At 34.0% G+C, this 20,562-nt stretch overlaps 1 protein-coding gene across 8 annotated transcripts in view; it reads left to right on the plus strand.

Annotated features, from left to right (window-relative positions):
• cu (NADP/NADPH phosphatase nocturnin) overlaps positions 1-20,562 on the plus strand; it is a 271,415-nt gene that overhangs the window by 211,611 nt on the left and 39,242 nt on the right. The window contains exon 1 of one of the 8 annotated variants that reach the window (XM_069844951.1): positions 16,829-16,975. The exons of 5 other annotated variants lie outside the window; for them this stretch is intronic. Coding sequence is in view for 2 of the 3 variants with exons in the window: in XM_069844948.1 (XP_069701049.1) it covers positions 17,146-17,207 (62 nt within the window). In the remaining variant the exon portion in view is untranslated. Of the gene's footprint in view, positions 1-16,828; positions 16,976-17,023; positions 17,208-17,347; positions 17,374-20,562 lie in introns of those variants that run through there. 2 more of the 8 variants (XM_069844948.1, XM_069844950.1) reach the window with 2 other exon arrangements.

Here is a 20,562-nt window from a genome sequence, read left to right on the forward strand (position 1 = left end):
AAAAAAAGAAAAGAAAAACTGTTGTTCACATTCGATTACATTGTAATTCCAGATTCCATCATCGTCCTCCATACCTACAAAAGTAAATCAAAACTCTTGTTTAAATAATGCTGTTAAGTACCGTACCATATTATAGGGTACCGTACTTTCGGTAACTCTGATCTTCATTTCTGCTCAGTCCACACAGATAAATTCAGTTATGCTACACACCATATCTGTGTGAAAATAAACTTCAACAGTTATGCTACACACCATATCTGTGTGAAAATAAACTTCAATAATATAAGCTCTTTCTTCTATAGAAAAGATCTACACCTGTGGAGTAACGGTCAGCGCGTCTGGCTATGAAACCAGGTGGCCCGGGTTCGAATCCCGGTCGGGGCAAGTTACCTGGTTGAGGTTTTTTTCCGGGGTTTTCCCTCAATCCAATACGAGCAAATGCTGGATAACTTTCGGTGCTGGACCCCGGACTCATTTCACCGGCATTATCACCTTCATATCATTCAGACGCTAATTAACCTAGATGTTGATACAGCGTCGTAAAATAACCCAATAAAATAGAAAAAAAATATATAGTAAATGCAACATATTTCTGAAACACACTGTACTCTGCACTGTTTATTTCACTGCTAGCAACAGCGGCCGTAAGTTTGTGTGACTGACGTTAGCAAGGACATTAGTGAAAGGGGTGGGAGTCAAGTACATTTAGAAACGCAGGTACAATAAAAATTGAAGTAAAAATAAAATGATGTCCCTGTATAATCATCGTAGTTAATGAAGCGTCGTAAAATAAATCAGTTTTTTAAGTCAAAATTTGACATTAAATACTGGAAATTGAATTGGTGAAATTTAATTAAGAGTAAAATTTAAAAGCGGATAAAGTTCTCTTATATGCGTATCGTAAAAAATAATTGTAAATTGTGGACTCATTCTCGATTCCACAGTCCGTTTTGAGAACAGCGAGGAACTACCTAGAGAAGTCTGCAAAGAAAAACGGGCAATTTATCTGCCATGCTGCAGCGATTTGGGGACCAAATATAACATCACGACATGGGACGTTATAGGAATTATGATTGGGGCTAGAGGCACAATCCCACGGGAGTCCTTATAAGTCTTCCGAAAATTAAAAGTTCGTGCCAGCACCCTGGACATGATATCCTACACTGCACTCAAGTCATCGATTTGCATAATTAATCATCATTTATATTCTTTATAAAATGTTGTCTTGTAGCCTAAATTGTTTGTTGCATTTCCAATAAATTCTTCAATGCTAACCTACCTAACTAGGGTTTCTATTGAAGAAAAAATTGAATTAAATATAAATATTCATTTAGAATCGATTAGGAGGCCGATTATTAAACCCTGGTTGGGACGGCTATCAGATAACTCACATTATTATATTCGATGGGTTATGAAAGCGATAAAAATTCTCTTATATACGTATCGTAACATTACATTACTACATTCGATGATTTATGATTGCTATGAATAGACCACGGAACATTATGTTCTAAAATAACCTGAAAATATTCAGGCAATATGCAATACAAATTGTTTAAATATGCGGTAAAATATGAAATATATGCAGTAAAAAAGTCATTTTAGACGTTTAATATTACGATATAAGTGAAAATAATTTAAATTAATAAGCGTCCAGAAGATTTATCAATAAATTATATTACCGGTTGTTCTGTATGGTTGTGAAACTTAGACTCTCACTTTGAGTGAGGAACAGAGGATAAGGGTGTTTGAGAATAAAGTGCTTAGGAAAATATTTGGGGCTAAGATGGACGAAGTCACAGGAGAATGGAGAAAGTTACACAACACAGAACTGCACGCATTGTATTCTTCACCTGACATAATTAGGAACATTAAATCCAGACGTTTGAGATGGCAGGGCATGTAGCACGTATGGACGAATCCAGAAATGCATATAGAGTGTTAGTTGGGAGATCTTAGGGAAAAAGATCTTTGGGTAGGCCGAGACGAAGATAGGAGGATAATATATTTTTTATTAGGCTATTTTACGCCGCTTTATCAACATCTCAGGTTATTTAGCGTCTGAATGAGATGAATGTGATAATGCCGGTGAAATGAGTCCAGGGTCCAGCACCGAAAGTTACACAGCATTTGCTCATATTGGGTTGAGGGAAAACCCCGGAAAAAACCTCAACCAGGTAACTTGCCCCGACCGGTAATCGAACCCGGGCCATCTGGTTTCACGGCTAGACGCGCTAACCGTTACTCCACAGGTCTGGACAGGATAATATTAAAATGGATTTGAGGGAGGTGGGATATGATGCTGAGGAATGGATTAATCTTGCTCAGACTAGGGACCGATGGCGGGCTTATGTGAGGGCGGCAATGAACCTCCGGATTACTTAAAGGCCGTTTGTAAGTAAATAAGTGTCAAGAATCTATATTGCACAGAAGATGATTTTCCATCGATAGAAAAACATTTGTCTTCCACAAACCCATTTCTTCAATAAATATTTTCTGCTACTTTTTTCTTTCTGCATGTCGGTGGTTAAACTTGTATGCAGATCGATCATGTACTGGTTCTTCGTTTAGTCGGGCAGTAAAACTTGTTGAAATGAAAATTTACACTCCACGTGCTTAATTGTCGCAGGTGTGTAAATACATTCAGTTTTGTTCTCAGCGCACTTGCAGTATTTTCTTCGCAGCAATTTCATAACCTCAACACTACATGACTCTACTGTCGCAGGTGTCTGAATACATTCATTTTTTTTTTTTTTTTTTGCTTCTACGAAATCAGAGGAGAAGTCTGAATGACATCTAGGTTATACGCGTATTTTCGGTCTGGCCCCTGAAACATTACACTTCCCACTGTTAGTCTCTACACACAGCTAGCATCATTTTAAAGTGAAAAACGACACAATTTATACAGGAACATCATTTTATTTTTATTTCAATTTTTATTGTACCTGAGTTTTTGAATGTGCTTCACTCCCACCCCTTCTACTAGCAAACTTCCACCCCGTCCAAGGCCACATACGCAGTCATCGTCGTACGGTCATAGTACAGTATACAGCACTGAGTGAGCGAGTACAGTACGTTCCTGAAATATGGTCGGATTTTTCAGTGAAGAAAGAGAATTCATTTATTGAATCATAGGTATTTTCGCACAGGTACTGTTACGTCCTTTGGTTACGTCACATCCCGGTTTCCCCTACACATTTCTGCTGGCCCCTCTGTAAAGGCTAGTGACAACGTAATATTATACAAAATTTTTAAAATAATTTTAATAAAAGGACCTCGTTAAGTAACTGTCATATGATTTTCCCACTTTATACCACCCTGCGACATAATCACTTAGACGGATAACAGAGAGAATGTCTGAGTAAATTTATCTGTGCGGATCGGGCAGAAGTGAAGATTGAATTTACAGTATGCTAGGTACACTGTTATAGAGTAGGTAGAGAACTATTTAAACATGAGCAGGATTATGGCTCCCCATGTCGCCTGATTTGAGTGTTTTGCATTATTTCTTTTGGGGTTATTGTAAAACAGTTGTGTTTGCTAAACATCCTACAACAACAGAAAAATTAAAAAATTACATTCAAGAAACAATCAATACATTCAATTTCCGAAGATATGCATAAAAACGTCTTTGATAATATGTACAAAAGAATTGAAGCCTATATCGAAATGAACGTCCACCATTTTCAGATTTTGATTATTTTTCAATTTAAATGCACTCTCCATATTGTATGCTAATGTGCTGGACACAGTATACTATACATTGCATAATGAATACGTCCGCCTGGATAGTTCAGTTAGTAAAAGAACACGTATTGTTAATATTGTACTATTTTTGAGTAAATAAAAATCGAACGAAAATTGTAAAAATCAAAATCGTGATATTTCCTAATTTACGTAGGCCTAAATGGATGCACTACTTTTCTTCCTTCCTATACCTAGTAAAGTGATTTGTTTCCATTTTACGCTAGTATCATCAAACTCCGGTCGTGGAAGGAGTAACAGTTTTTCCGCCGATCCTCAACCTTTAATTCAAAGGTATAGCCAGGTTAATATTACAAATGCTAGTAAAAATAAAATGATGTCCCTGTACAATAGGGAGAAATGTTCATTGTCGTCACAGCAGTTTCATGTCCTCAACAGCAACAAATTCCACAATTTGGGACATCTGGCCGACATCTAGGGCTGACACTAGGATCCAAAATACAAAGCAGAGGCTAAATTAAAAATACAATATGATTGCGGAGAGAATACGGAACAATGATAAATTTAATTATTGATTTCATTTTTCACATAATTTTTTTATTCTTGGTAATTTCTTAATAGTAGCCTACATTATGCAACGAGCCTATAATGATAGTAATTAAGAAGCGAGTATGGATGTTTATGAAACGAGCCCAAGCGAGTTTCATAATTTTCATACGAGCTTCTTAATTACCATTATAGGCGAGTTTCATACGACTTTTTATGCTCGACCATATTTCTAACTTGAAATCACCGGTATTCAGATGTATACATTTTATTTGTATCTGACAAGATCGGAAGTGACCTTGTTCTAGGTCGTGAATTGTGAGATGTGCGCAGACGCGAAAGTATTGATTTTTTCCGAGAAACAATAATGTCATTGACCTTGTGTAACCCGTTAAACTTGGTATAACTTTGATTATTGAATTCGACATTGAAAAACGAGATGACAAATTGAATTTATTTGAATATTATTTACAATTAACGCTAATTATTATAGTAACAGAACATAACCTTCTGCGACAGTATTGGATTTCCAGCCTCCGTGACTTTTCGCTAATTGTCTTTCGATTGCATATCCGAGAATAATCGATACTTGCGGTTTTATAACGGTACAAAGCTGACTCATTATTGGCTGAACACCTGTAAGCTGAGTTGTCATTGGCTGAAAACACCTGAACTTTAATGAGTAGGTGTACTTTAATGACATGCATTAAAGGACTGCTACCAGGTGTATAATTACTACATTTCGGCATGGTCGAGCATAAAATTAATAAAATAATGGTTCGATTTAAATTCACTCGTAATTAATGAAGATAAAACAATAGCTATTCCATTATTGCAATTGTTCAGTTATTAATAAAGTTAGTGAGGTTAAATACTTAGGTATAATTATTGATAATTATTTAAAATTGAATAATCATATTCATTATATTTGTAATAAATTACGTAAAACATTATATTACTTTGTTGTTCTAAGAAATATTTTGTCAATTAACTGTTTACGTGTAATTTATGTAGCATTATTTCAATCTATATTTATGTATGGTATTATAGGTTGGGGTGGAACTTATAAATCCAACCTTTATCCGTTAATTTTACTGCAGAAAAAAATATTAAAAATTTGTTTTAAAAATCAGAAAGATTACTCAACTGAATTGTTGTTTAAACATTTAAAGTTTTAAACATTAAACACATTTATTATTTTGTTTTATTAAAATATTTTCACAAAAATCTGAATAACTTTGAAAGGTGTATACATAAATATATAACTAAAAATATGAATTCTCTGCGTTTATCTGAACCTAAGTGTGAAACCAATGGAGCTTTGTATCATAGCAAGAGTCAAGATCCCAGACTATTAAACAATTGTTATTCTAATATTATTTTAACCACGAATCCAAATTAATAAAAAATAAATAAAAAATTGTATTGGATTTATAGTTTGGGTTTAAACATATTAAACACTTTTTATCTACATTCACTCTCGATTTTAATTTTATTTTTGTCTGTATTGGAATCCCCTCCTGAGCACGAGTCTTACTCATTCAGGAGTGGGCTAGTTCATCTTACATTGTATTAACTTGTATTCATTTCAAACTTACTAATAATAAAATAAATAAATAATAAAAAAATTATTCTTATTTTTTAAGAAAGAAATTTTGAAATTAGATACTAAATCGGGCAAAAGAAGGAAAGATGTTAATAAATGCATTTAAATATGCAAAATAAAAATATATATGAATTTAAAAGGAAAACCTCCGAAATATGCATTTATGCAAAATAAAATTGGCTTCATTCGAACGTAAAAACTATGATCGGAAAAGATCCACTTTTACTTTTTCAATATGCCAAATCAATAAAAACATGGAATTGCATGAAGTTCCGCGGTCTAGATATGAAACTCGGCCTTCGGCCTCATTTGACAATTCTGTCAGTCCGTACTGTAATAGCTATGATACGTTATGAATAGGGATCACATTTGTATGTATTATATTCCTTTCAATCTAACCGTATATAAATAACAAATCTTTGCGAATCTTGTAATTGCCATTAATATATTAAAATTTGATACTACATATTTTTACATATTTACCCCACATTACATATTATGGCTTGGTATTACATAAATCTACATATTCAGGGGATTTATTCATTTTTAATTCTCTAAAAGGGAAAAAAAAAAAAAAAAAAAAAAAAAAACTTCTGCTGGGGAAGTTTACAATTCGAAATACACAGATTTAAAAAGCCTTTTTACCTACCCAAGAAAAGATATATTTCGGGACGAAACATACCGTCCTTAGTTCCAGAAAGTAATAGAGGCACTCACCCTATACCGCCCAATGTAAATATGAGTGAGCAAAAGGCAACCTTTCTCATACAAGTACCTTGTATTGTAAAAATCAATCAGAAACTAGCGTTGCCTTCATGCGGTGGAGTGGGACGAGGACGACACGATTTGTCTCGAACTATAATTGTTCTGCACACGTCTTAACAAGCCGTTGCCATGCAATTTGCAACCTTACCCATCCTCTTCCTAATCCTTCCATGGAAACCCGTGTCAAGTCTGACATGAGCCGCAATAAAGTAGCAAAATTTTGAAAAGAAGCTGGAGTAAAGGAACAAACTGGAAAGGTGTTGAAAGATTAAAATAAAATAATCCAGTAAAGCGAAACAGTGCTTGCAGTTTATTTACTGCTTTAACTAACTAAAATGGCCTCTGTATCTTCAACCCTAACGTTAAAAATAAAATCATGGATTGCGATGGACTAAGCTTTCACTACAGATGGAAAAATAGTAATGTGTCAAGTGTGCGGTAAAAAAGTCGGGTGCTCTATGAAATCACAACCGGAGAGTCTTATCTATCCTATACCTGCCGGATATTGATATTAAATATTTTCATGATTTTACACATTTTGGTACATATTCAGCTTATTTTTCTTACACAAATATTTACATATTTCACACCTTGATATTACATAAAAATCCGGTCCCTAGTTATGAACTTGTGATGCATCATAAATAACTATCACATACTCGTACTCTGCATTTCATCGTATGATCGCCCAGTTAAGAGTCGTAAAGTTCACTCCGTAGCGAAGAATGTTTATTGCCCTTTGAAATCCATTGCCTTCGGCCAGGTTTGATTCAGAGACGCGAACCTCGGAACGAATGGAGAGCAGGCAGCCGAGGACATTGGACCAGGCTGAGACAATTTGAAGGTCACGAGGAGAATCGAGATGTAAAAGAATTTGTATTTAATCCTTGAGAGGGTTTTTCCAGACGTAAGATTAGTTTAACAGACCTGATGTTATCTGTCTTCCATTTAAAAGGAAGTCTTTGTGATGTAATGAGACCCAGGATTGGTCTGTCGCCAGTCAGATATCAGGTCGTCTCGCTGATACAGAATCGCCTGATGTCGAGCTCTGATTATTATCTTCTTATCAGTTATATTTCTGCATAAATTATTCTTCAAATAACTTGGAATTCGAAGATACAGACGAAAAGTCATAAATCATTGAACCGAATTTATTTTTTTCTGTGTATTTGAGATTTAAGATGATTAAATTGTCAGCTTTGTGGCGGCATTAACTCAGGTGTAGTTCAGTGGATTTTCACCCAAAGTGACCGGAGTTCGACGAAGTGAAAACTTACGAGATTAATGCTGAATAAATTCCCCGTGGGCAGTTATTTCCAGTCATTTTTTCCCTTTCATTCATTAATAGCGTTTTTTTTTTCCAAGAGCACGTTCATAGGCGGAGAGAGAACCATTTTCTTGGGGGGGAGGGGAAGAAAAATCATAGAATCCTCATATGACGGGGTTATGGGGAACATCATTTACCTCCTCCCCCGTTATAGCTTGACCGTGGTACAGTGCAGTATATCGGAATATGATCATTTAATAAAGATATTTTCGGGGCGCGTGTTTCTTACAGTGTTTCGGATCGAATTGTATAGGACAGTGATGTCAAACCAAGCGCATTTTTCTGACCTTGAAGTCGTGCGCGGGCAGCAAGCGCTAAGTATGGAAAGAGGAAGGGTTGTGTATATGAATAACCAACCTATTGGATTAAGAAAACAGTGGTGCACAAACTTCAAAAGGAACGTGAAATTTTATGTTGTTATTTTTATATGCCTTCTTTCTGTTTAATATTATCTATACTGTCTGTAAAACAAAAGTACTAACACTGATTTCTTAATATTGCACTTGTGTTTTAAATCTTAATAACATAATAGAGAGTTAAGAAGGAATATTCACTTAAATTCCATAGTAGTATAATATTATACTGTATTAAGTGGATGAAACACATCATTCATAAAGAAAGTGATATTCCAAAGAAAGAGATTGAGTATGACATGATAAGTTGGAATTTATATTGATGGTATATTTAGCCTTACAAAAGTAATCAATAAACTAATCAAAACAATATTATAGTACAAAACAAAGTTACCTAGGTACTGTATCTGTTTTAAGTGTAACTAATATTACATAACAAAACTCTTATCGCATTATGCTTTTAAGGTGATATTTGTGAGCAACTTCCTATCATCAGAATATTAAATTATTTTCTTGAAATCTGCCGAAGCTATAGAGCTGACATTTTTACAACACATGGACACGTATCGTTTGCTTATGATGTAATAGTAGTTGCTTTGTTAATTCATTTCCTTACAAACAATTTCCATGCGAATATTTTCAAAATTTTCAATACACTATTTTCAGTAATACGTATATACGGTATATTAGATTTACGAAAACATTCTGTAAAGCTACTAAATAAATAGGCCCATACCTGAAAACTTCACTTTTCTATACGAAAAGTTGAGAAAATATTTCTTTTGAATAAAAAAATCAAACTTGTAAAAAAATGAGCATTAAAATTAAAACGTACATTCTTATAATGCACTTATACTTCTCAGGCAAATCTAAGAGTTAACATGGATATAGTTTTAAATAATAAGTTCTCTTCCCTTTATCTATTGAATCAGTGCTGGCCATCCCTGAATATAGCTCGACCAAGCGGCATATACCACCTCTTTCGTCTGTCTCTTTCCTTTCCGCTGTAAAGCGCTCAGGCTCTCCTAGGCTCTAAAGCGCGCGCTTGCAGGAGCATCAATTGACATGCCTGGTCTAGACACATGATCTGAAGATATTAATTCCTCAATTTAAGCACACAAACAAAATCAAAAAAGATCTTTTAAATCAATATTTTCTAACGTTAATAGAAAAAAAGAGTTCAGACAAGTTTGGGGGCAGTGCCCCCATGCCCCCTCCATAACTCCGCCTATGATCGGGTGTTTCACTGCAAATCCAGCATTCTTTCTATCTATTTTTTGTCTTCCTCTTAGTCTCCGCATAAGATATATGTATTTTAATGTTGTCTATCATCTGAGTTCTTCTCCCTCAAACTAACACAATCAGAAGAATAACACGGAATCTAATGTCAACTCAACAATAATAAAAACGGCCTACCGATATATCCAAAGTTCCTATACACGCGATATGGTCATAGATATTAAAACCTGTGTAAATAAATTTAATAATGCTCTAGTTCACAAAGTTGTCACAGATATCGGTCGCTGGCAAGGAATAGTATATTAATTACATAAAATTATAACTAATAATAAATAATTACATAAAAATTCAAGTTGTATTCATGACTGTTCCAAATAGTAAACCGATAAGAACAACTATGAATCGAAAATATTTAATATTGAACAAATTTATAAGTATACGCTGTTAAAATTTTATCATAAAAATCGTAATAAGTTTGTATTACAGACACACAATTATGACACAAGACGAAATATTAATTCAACATTAGTAGAACCTAAATGTCTCACATCTGCTGGTGTAAAGCATAGCATAAATTTTGGCCCTCGGTTGTACAATGCTTTAACTAAATTACACTCAGAACTTCTAACATGTAACCCACTAACATATAACAAGAAAATTAGAAACGTGTTAATATCTTCAATTTGATTAAATAAATTTATAGCCTATGTGTATGAATTAATCAACCTATATTATATATTTTGTATTCTATAATTTTGAAATATATATTAGTCCTACTTTTCACGTGCGATATTATTCTTCTATAGTGTTAATATTATATTATATAATTCCATTGCCGCTGTAATTATATTTTAGTTCCTATTTTATTTTACTTATTTATTTATATTATTATTATTTTTTATTTTAATATTATATCTGAACTGCGACCGAGCACGAGCGCTGCTCATTCGGTCTCAAATTTTGTTAATACTACTGTATCTTCTTTTTATATTGCTTGTATTATTTCATTTGTATTTCTCTTTGTTTGTTTTGTAATTATATTTCTTTATTCTGTATATTTGAAAATATCTGCCAATTCCGAAAGAGAGAGAACCAACACTAGTACGTACAAATATAGCAACGAATTACGCTTTTAATGCCATGAATGGAGTACAGTGTTGTCGCTTAGTCGTGAGATGTGTGGCGCATAGAAAACAGGATGCATACGTTGCTATGTAATTTGTTATACACTCTTTGAAAATAAAAGAATAACTAAATCCTTGCGACGTCACGGCCAACGTCTGAGGAGGTTCCGCCTATGCATCTGTAATGCGATTCGCAGCAGGAACTGACAAATGAAAGTCTGCTGAGACAGTTGCCATGGTTTCCGAGTAGCACAGCGAAATGTTTGCGGCTCGATACCAATCAATACGCTAGCGTTCGCTTGAAACATCGTAACTGTAAATTGTGATCCACTCGTTTATTTTAGGCACTTTTATGGCACCAAATATAGCTTTGATCTCTGTACTGTGCGAAGACAAAGGTGCAGCTTTAATGCTGGGTTGAACTACCTCGTAGGGGATGGTTGTTTGTTGTCATGTTTATCAACTCCACTTTACGGGAGTTTGCTTTGTGTTCAAGTAACGTTAAGATTAGAATCCGGATTTTATGTAATATTTATCTTAAAATACGTTTATTTATTTATTTTGATAATAATTGTAACATAAAATATAATAATATATACAGAAAAACTTTAGCTCGCCCCTGAAAGAGTAGAACTCGTGCTCAGGGACGGATTCCTGAATTGAAATTAAGAAATATATAATACAATTTGTCTCACGTCTACTACGCAATAAGAATATATAAATTTAAATTTACAATTTTTCAATTTTTATAAAATCCATACATAACTTTTTAAATTTAATACTAGAACTATTAGAATTGACAAGATTAGGATATTTAAATATAAATTTATTATATAGTCTTGGGCCTAAATTACTATTATGATTAAATACTGTAGCAGTGTTGCATTTTGGTTTAAACAATCTTAAAGGATTCATATCTTTTGTTTCATAACTATGAGAATAGAATTCAAAATTATTTCGATTTTTATGTATGAATTTTATTAATACAGTATAATAAATTTGTCTTATTTTAAGAATATTAAAGTCTAGAAACAATTTTTGAGATGGAAAATCAAAAGGTTTATAAATACATATTTTAATTATTTTCTTCTGTAATAAATAAAGTGGATTAAAATTGGATTTAAATAAGCTACCCCATCCTATAATTCCATACATAATGACGTAAGTAAAAGCCTCAAAATATGTAATATCAAACTTGTACAGGAACTTAAAAATTATTGTTAGGTCTATTTATTTAAAATACGAGGGTAATTTCGTAAATAATGCACAGATTGGCAGATACTGTGAACTGGATGACGCAAAGCAATGAAAATTACGTCAGTTGCAGTTGGGGGGATTGAGGAAGAAGCACGTGTGTTAGTTTCGTCCATAGCATATTCTGTGTTTAGGTAAGGAGAGCTAGAAATGGAGGCTACATGTGTCTCGGGTACTGTGACGATTGAAGACCAAAGTTCGAGTCTTTACGTGGCAAAACCCCCTAATAGAAATCCACACTTGCACAGTGCTTTGAGTAGAGTTTGTGGTTCGTAATACAGTTTTCTTTGGCCTATTCGTTTTCGTGATGGTTATGTCAGCAAGGTTGCAATGTCCAGGCGTTTCTGCTCCTATCTGTTTCTGTTCAGTAGTCAAGCAGTGAGGGTCTCATCCCAAAGAAATATATATTTTTTCTCTTTCAAATTCTTCATCAAAATACGGAATACTGAATGTGGTGAAATCCCCATAGTTTCTGAAAGTCCCTCACACGTCGCTCGACGATCTTCTTGAAGAGCATCCGACCCAAGTTTCACACTTTGTTCATATGTTGATCTTTTCGGCCTTCCTGGTCTTGCATTATCGTCGAAACTGACACGAAAACGAGTAGTTCACACCTTTGGAGTAACGGTTAGCTCGTCTGGCCGTGAAACCAGGAGGCTCAGGTTCGATTCCTGGTTGGGGTAAGTTACCTAGTTGAGGTTTTTTCCGGGGTTTTCTCTCAACCCAATATGAGCAAATGCTGGGTAACTTTCGGTGCTGGACTCCGGACTCATTTCATTGGCATTATCACCTTCTCATTCAGACGCTAAATAACCAAAGATGTTGATAAAGCGTCGTAAAATAACCTACTAAAAATATTAAATATTGCATATTCCTTTCCTTAATAATTTTCCTTATTTATTTATTTTATTCTCTATTTTCAGATCTACATACTCTTAATCATTATTTTCCAGCTATTTTCTCCAAAATTATTTATCTAAATTTCCATTTTCTCCATTTTACAACACTTGCATCACTTATTATTTCCCTAATATTCCCTTCTATATGTATTTACGTACTTATCTCTTTCCCTTCGCTTGTCCCCTAAATATTCTCTTTTACTGCCTCTTTCCGTAAATTTATTTCTATAATACTCCTACAGTTATAGTGCCCCTGATGCTACTCCCAACCCGCAACATTGAATCACATGAAATATCTAATTCGCTTAATTACACTTCTAATTTCTCTCTCTTCCACTTCTCGATGTTCTTTAACTTTAGTTTTCTTTTATCCATTGTTTGTATCTATCTTACTACACTCTTACACTATTTTCTTACACATAATATTGTCTTCTCCATTCTTATTCTGTAACTTTTGCTATCCCTGACTCGTTCCTATGCTCGTTCTTATCATGTCTTCTCTTTCATTTTTTCCGTTAGTCTTGTCTATGCTTCTGGCCTCAGACACTTCCAGCTATTCCCATAATCCTTAGTCAGCAGTATCTATATTGTTTATTTATTTATCTACTTACTTATTTTTATCTATTTATTTTTATATATTTATTTACTTACTAGCCGTACCCGTGCGCTCCGCTGCACGCGTTAGAAATAAATATAAAGTAATTACATAATTAAAATAGGACATTTAATCCAGGGAACATTCGTGTTTGATATAAGGATAAATCGTTTATTATGTTACTTAATTTAAATTGTATTTGAATAATTAAAATGCGATCATTTTGATCCAGAGATCACTCATTTGGTCATAAAAATTATTTTAGGAAATACAGGAAACGAATGTACAGAATAGTCTATCAAGTTTTCTGTGCATAAGAAGCTATTTTAATCTTACCTGTCCTCCATTCACTCAGAAGTTACTGTAATAACATTATAGCATTATGTCCATCTAGAGAAACTACACTTTCCAATGGTGAATTAATAATTAATTATACAAATCAGTTAATTTAGCTTCTGATATTACTTCATGCAAACACAGAAACATTATCTGTAGGCTTTCATAGCTTTCGATTGTTGCTGTCCAAGGCCCCTTATAGACGAAGTCATTTGTTTTTTAATTCATTACACGGCCTTAGATGGCAGTTATTTTAATTTTAAAACTCATTTATCTCATTAAATATCAGTCCTATCAAACTTTTTCAAGGAATAAAACTTATCGGAAATTATTTTGAAAGAAACTTTTGTTACGTAACATTTTTCACAAAAATCAGTAATAAGCGAGATATTTCGATTTATTTAATTCAGGCCCCCTTATAACCCCCCTTTTAAATAATGTATTTTGAATGCCATATAGCCTAAAATGTAAGTTACAACGAACTTAATTTATATTCCAATTTTCATCGAAAACCGTTCAGCCATTATCGCATGAAAAGGTAACAAACATACAGACAGACAGACAGACAAACAAAAATTTCAAAAAAGCGATTTTCGGTTTCAGGGTGGTTAATTATATATGTTAGAACCAATTATTTTTGGAAAATCGAAAATTACCAGAAAAATTTCGGCTACAGATTTATTATTAGTATAGATTTATATACTTATGTCGAGGATGTATTACGTCAGCTTTTAAATTTTCTGTACTTGAATGATTTTTTTTTGTAGAAATATTCATTAGAGTACAGTAGTAGGTCTACTTTCTTTTTTAATCTCATTGAACTCCCTATCATCTGACTTACATACCGATGCTGGTATAGAAGGAAGATTCGATTGATCGTACACTAGACACCTCACAAATGCGGGGATTCCCTGTCGTGGGCTCACAAGTTATGGGCAAGTTTGTATTTTTGGGGGCGAGTAACTCAAAAAGTCCCTTGCGTAACAATTTTTTTTTTGTATCATAATTTGTGAATAGGCTCACCACACATACATACACTTCTTTGAATAGCCTTGGGTTTCTTAAAAATAAAAAAAAAAATAAAAAAAAAAATACGAGTATTAAGAAACTGAAAAAATAATATAAGCCTATATTCAAATTGTATCACCATAAAACACAGAGCTATTTTTATTCACCTTATCTATGAACTTTAATGCCAAGTTTGATCTATCACAAAATCTGCTTCACAAGAAGCATTTTATAGGAATGAAAATGCTGAAAATTTAAAGTGTGAGAAAACAGCAATGAAAGATTTGAATACATTACGTGTATTAAAATCCTCCTGGTTCACCAGTGAACCTATGGAAATGTCTGACAATCAAAGTAGCGCGGTATATTCGAAAAGAAGTCAATGAAAATGCAAGTAAATCCGAATTGCTCAGTACACTGCAAAACTGAGCGTGTCGGAGCTGGAATTTAAAGCACCACGGGTACCGTATCAGTGGTAGGCCCTACTACTTTTTAATAGAGGGAGGAGGGAGGTATGTAGTATTTTATAATGTCAAAAAATGAAATAGTAATTTTTTATAGAGTGTTTCTTCAAAATTCACTCATGGGCATAGGCGGAGTTATGGGGGGGGGCATAGGGGTGCACTGCCCCCCAAACTCAGCCGAACTCTTTTTTTCTATTAACATTAGAAAATACTGAATTCAAAAGATCGTTTCTGCTTTTGTTTATGATTAAGTTTCTATGCTTAAATTGACGAATTAATATCTTCAGATCATGTGTCTATTTATTTTAAATTTCTGAATGTATAAGAATTGTTATACCTCATTTGAGGAATAGATGCATTGTAATGTTTCTTTTGTAACACCTGTACTCATGTGTTAGAACTCTGCAGGTGTTCCAAGTAGCCATTTGGAGAAATATGAATAACATACTGCACAACAATGCAGTGAAAAGAAAAGTGATCCTGGTATAATGTGTAAACTTAAAGACGAGATTAAATAAAATAATTAGAATTTACATTTCATATGATATCTTGCTTTTTTAAATAAACAGATAAAGTAAATGTAAAAAAATTGGTCCACCGCTGTGGAGTAATGGTTAGCACGTATGACCATGAAACAAGCGGGCCCAGGTTCAAATCCTGGTTGGAACAAGATACTTGTTTGAGGTTTTTCCTTAACCAATTGAAGCAGAATTGCTGTGTAATTTTCAGTGTTGGGCCTCGGAATCATTTCACTATCATTAATTCACATATCATCCATACAATAGCCCGGATTAAGTTCACGGTTCTGTGTTCTGTACTTGTACAAGAGCGCGGCCGTTCGGCTACCCAATTATTCACAGAATAGGAGTGGTAAGCACAATAAGCCTCAGGCTGCAGTGCAAGTCTTCGGGTCCCTCCTTTGTACAAGAAGAAAAAAAAGTAAAATTGTCTGTCTGTTTTGTTACAATTTTACTTTATTTTACAGTATCTTTATTAAATGATCATATTCCGATATACTGTACCAAGATCAAGCTATAACGGGGGAGGAGGTAAATGATGTCCCCCATAATCTCGTTATATCGGGATTCTAGGATTTTACTTTGCCCCCCCCCCCCATCCCCAATGAAACGGTTCTCTCTCCGCCTATGCTCATGGGTACTCGACAACATACCTACATGCAAAATAATGAGAGTAAACAAACTACAAATTCCATACAATAACTGGAAATAGTCGGAACTTTTCAGAGCTTCAATATAAATTTCATTATTCTCAACCGATAAGATAAATCCGGCAATTCTGATGACGTACTTTAATCGGCGGGAGAAAATGCGGATGCTATTTAATCTATAAACCTTCTTTACAAGCAATTTCACCGGAAATTACGTCAAACTTCTTAAAAATCAGATGGTGACATATATAAACATCAGACTTATGAAAGTTGCTAAGGTGAAACCTACTGTATCCGGATAAACTTTCTTTCATATTAAAAATATTACGATTACCATTCAGAGAATGTAGCATGAACAGATATGTAAACAATGAATGCATCACTAGGTTTTGCCCTCTGGATTCACGACTGACGTACGACCATGGCATTGTTACGACTGATATGAGGTCACGTCACGAAGTTAGCTGTATTCAGTGCCTCCTAGATCCTCTCGTCACTGCCTTCTCCGTCGCTCCGTAGCGATACTAGTGCTATCAAGCATTGAGTACACGTGTCAGCTGTTCGAGTGTACGGAGGAACGCAAAAGGTAAATCTTTTTAATTGCACAGTCACTATTGCTGTCATAGTTGCAATTGTTGCTTGTGTGAATTGTGTGCTAGTGTTTTCGTTCAGAAAATGTGAACACATCGTTGCGGAAACTGTTCTAGTAGGTAATGTGTATCGATTTATTTATACTGCGCTTGCGTACACTGAGAAATGGGTCCACGAATCATAGTTTTGGTGGAAAAAGGAGCTAAATTAATCAGAAGGATTTACAGGTAAGTGTAGGAAATGTTTTCTCTCCGAACACATGCCTCTGGTATGGATCTTGTTTTGTCGTTTCGGCCATCTGGCGGAACAGAAGCAAACATAACCTATAGAGGCTAACAATAGAATTTGTATATATGACAGTTCTCGAGGTTGTTTTTGAAACATGGATGCAGGGTAAGGGAGAAATTTACTCGGTAAGGTTTCAATTCCGACGAATTACGTGTGTGCATGCTTAGATAAAAGGCTTTGCATGAAAGCTAGGTTAACCTTAACTGACGTAGATTGTGTAAGAAACTGCAGTTGTGTTTGCATCAGTTAAATATAGCCGAAGTATAGTTATGTTATGATGCAGATAAGTTCTGCAATGCATTGCAGAAGTCCCTAGTTCAAACTCTGGCTTGTGAACCAGATGCCGATTTGTTTAAATTATATTTTTAATATTTTATAGATTTTAATAGTGTCTTTTGAAGTTACGTTGCCTTAAAATAAAGCAAATACAACTTATTTTAATTCTTGTGTTGTCAGTTGTAATTTTAAAATGTGATTATGTAGGCCTAGTTTTGTGAGAAGAGTGTATGTATGAATTATATGATTTACTTAACGTAAAACTTGTTAGATTGACGTTTCGAAATACTTGCCGGCCGTCGAAGACAGGGATATGACACATGCTTGAAAGGAACTATAGCGAGTTTGATCTCGTGTAGAGCATGGTTTATTTGTCAGTGTAATATAGGCTACTGTGTTGTCCCATGTGGATTTCTGTTGTTGTTGTGCTGATCGTACGTCATGGGAATCCACCGTTGGTCCTGGAGTTAGTTTGACAAAGTCAGAAATAGATCACAGAATAAACCCCGAAACTATTAAAGTTGTCCACACACATTAAACACATTATTCAGTTTCCGAAAAAAAAAATAGTATGTAGTAATTCGAAAGTGATGAAAGTTCGTTCAGAAACTACGAGTTTATTTTATTATTTTTGAGGGAGGTCTGTAGACAAATTATTTTTGGAAATAATAATGGATTTTTTTTTCTCTTTTTCTGAGGGGGGGGGGGAGGAGAGAGAGAGAGAAATAACTCGTCCGGCCTTAATTAAGGATGACCACGAGGATCCGGAAATTAATAGCAAACAAATTTAATTAATTAAATATGAATATTGTTATAAAAATAAAATGTAATAATTAAGCACCATTGATTATCAATTACAAAATAAAATCTTAGAAGATGACTATAAAATTATACTTATAAATAAAAGATTTTATTTAAAATTAGCATATCCTTAATTAAGGCCTTCTGAGTGGTATAAATGAAACTGTATAATCTGCAGGAAATCTTTAAGAATTTGCGAGATGATTTTTTGAATTTCAAAAGATGATATTGATAATTGTTTTAAAAAATTATATGTAAATTTTGGTAAAGAACTCCGAGCACCAAAAAATAAACCTGTCACTGACCAATTGAAGAGAGGGATGTTATACTTGGCACTAAGGTAGGGAGCACAAGGTTCATAAATGGCCCTCTTTTCCTGATCGACCTGATGAGCTTGGTTTAGATCTCTCTCCATGTGTGTGGTTCATACTACTCTACTCTACATGTTTCCATAGTTTCAAGATTGTAAACCATCCTAATAACGCTATAATTAAAGTTTTGTAAAGATCGTGATCTGGAAGTGTCGACTTATTCTTCTCCGAAATACTATTTTGTGCATTTCTCTTTATCTAAATCCATAAGGCTTCTACAGTTTTATAATTAACACTCTGAATTGTTTTCTGTATATTCAATATCCTGCATTTAACAATTTCTTCATATTTTTTTTTTACTAACTCACCAACTTTTAAAAGATAAATATGTGGCATAACCAAAATAATAAAAAAATGTGGTTATTTCACAAATTACTTTTTTTTTTCTCTGTAATCTGGGATTATTAAAAAGTGAATGCATAGTTCTCTAACATAGCAATGGTTACTTTTAAGGAACCCGGAGGTTCATTGCCGCCCTCACATAAGCCCGCCATCGGTCCCTATCCTGTACAAGATTAATCCAGTCCCCATCATCATATTCCACTCCTTCAAATCCATTTTAATATTACCCTTCCATCTACGTCTTGGCCTTCCTAAAGGTCTTTTTCCCTCCGGCCTCCCAACTAACACTCTATATGCATTTCTGGATTCGCCCATACGTGCTACATGCCCTGCCGATCTCAAACGTCTGGATTTAATGTTCCTAATTATGTCAGGTGAAGAATACAATGCGTGCAGTTCTGTGTTGTGTAACTTTCTCCATTCGCCTGTAACTTCATCCCTCTTAGCCCCAAATATTTTCCTAAGAACCTTATTTCCAAACACCCTTAACCTATGTTCCTCTCTCAGAGTGAGAGTCCAAGTTTCACAACCATAAAGAACAACCGGTAATATAACTGTTTTATAAATTCTAACTTTCAGATTTTTTGACAGCAGACTAGATGACAAAAGCTTCTCAACCGAATAATAACAGGCATTTCCCATATTTATTCTGTGTTTAATTTCCTCCCAAGTGTAAACATAGCTATGATGCTGTATAAAAATATTTATATTCATTGAATAGAATTTTTAAAATTCGGCCCCCATTTTTTTTAAATCTGATAACTGAAAAAAATAAGTAGTGTAGAATAAAAGTAAAATTTTGTTATCTTTATTAGATTGCTAAGATACATAATATGTGTACTTAAAATGAAAGGAGCCACCGGCGTGGCTCAGTCGGTTAAGGCGCTTGCCTGCCGGTTTGAAGTTGCTTTTGGGCGCGGGTTCGATCCCCGCTTGGGCTGATTACCTGGTTGGGTTTTTTCCGAGGTTTTCCCCAACCGTAATGTGAATGCAAGGTAATCTATGGCGAATCCTCGGCCTCATCTCGCCAAATATCATCTCGCTATCACCAATCTCATCGACGCTAAATAACCTAGTAGTTGATACAGCGTCGTTAAATAACCAACTAAAATAAAAAAAAATGAAAGGTGTATCTAAAAAAATGTAGGAATTTTAGTTTTCTCTATAATAATAATAATAATAATAATAATAATAATAATAATAATAATAATGCTTTATTTTAACTGGCAGAGTTAAGGCCATTCTGCCTTCTCTTCCACTCAACCAGTATGATAGAAAATTACTATGAATATAACATAATTAATACAATACAATTCAAAGCAATAAAATACTACAATACAAGACAATATAATACATAATTAATATAATACAATGACAATTCTTTTAATCTTCAAAACACCAACAGAATAATTATGTAATAATAATAATAATAATAATAATAACAGTAATAATAATAACAATAATAGTAATGATAGTCATACCTAAATTAAATTAAATTATTAAA

The sequence above is a fragment of the Periplaneta americana genome, chromosome 14 (assembly GCF_040183065.1).
Source record: "Periplaneta americana isolate PAMFEO1 chromosome 14, P.americana_PAMFEO1_priV1, whole genome shotgun sequence".
NCBI classification, from domain to species: Eukaryota; Metazoa; Arthropoda; class Insecta; order Blattodea; family Blattidae; genus Periplaneta; species Periplaneta americana.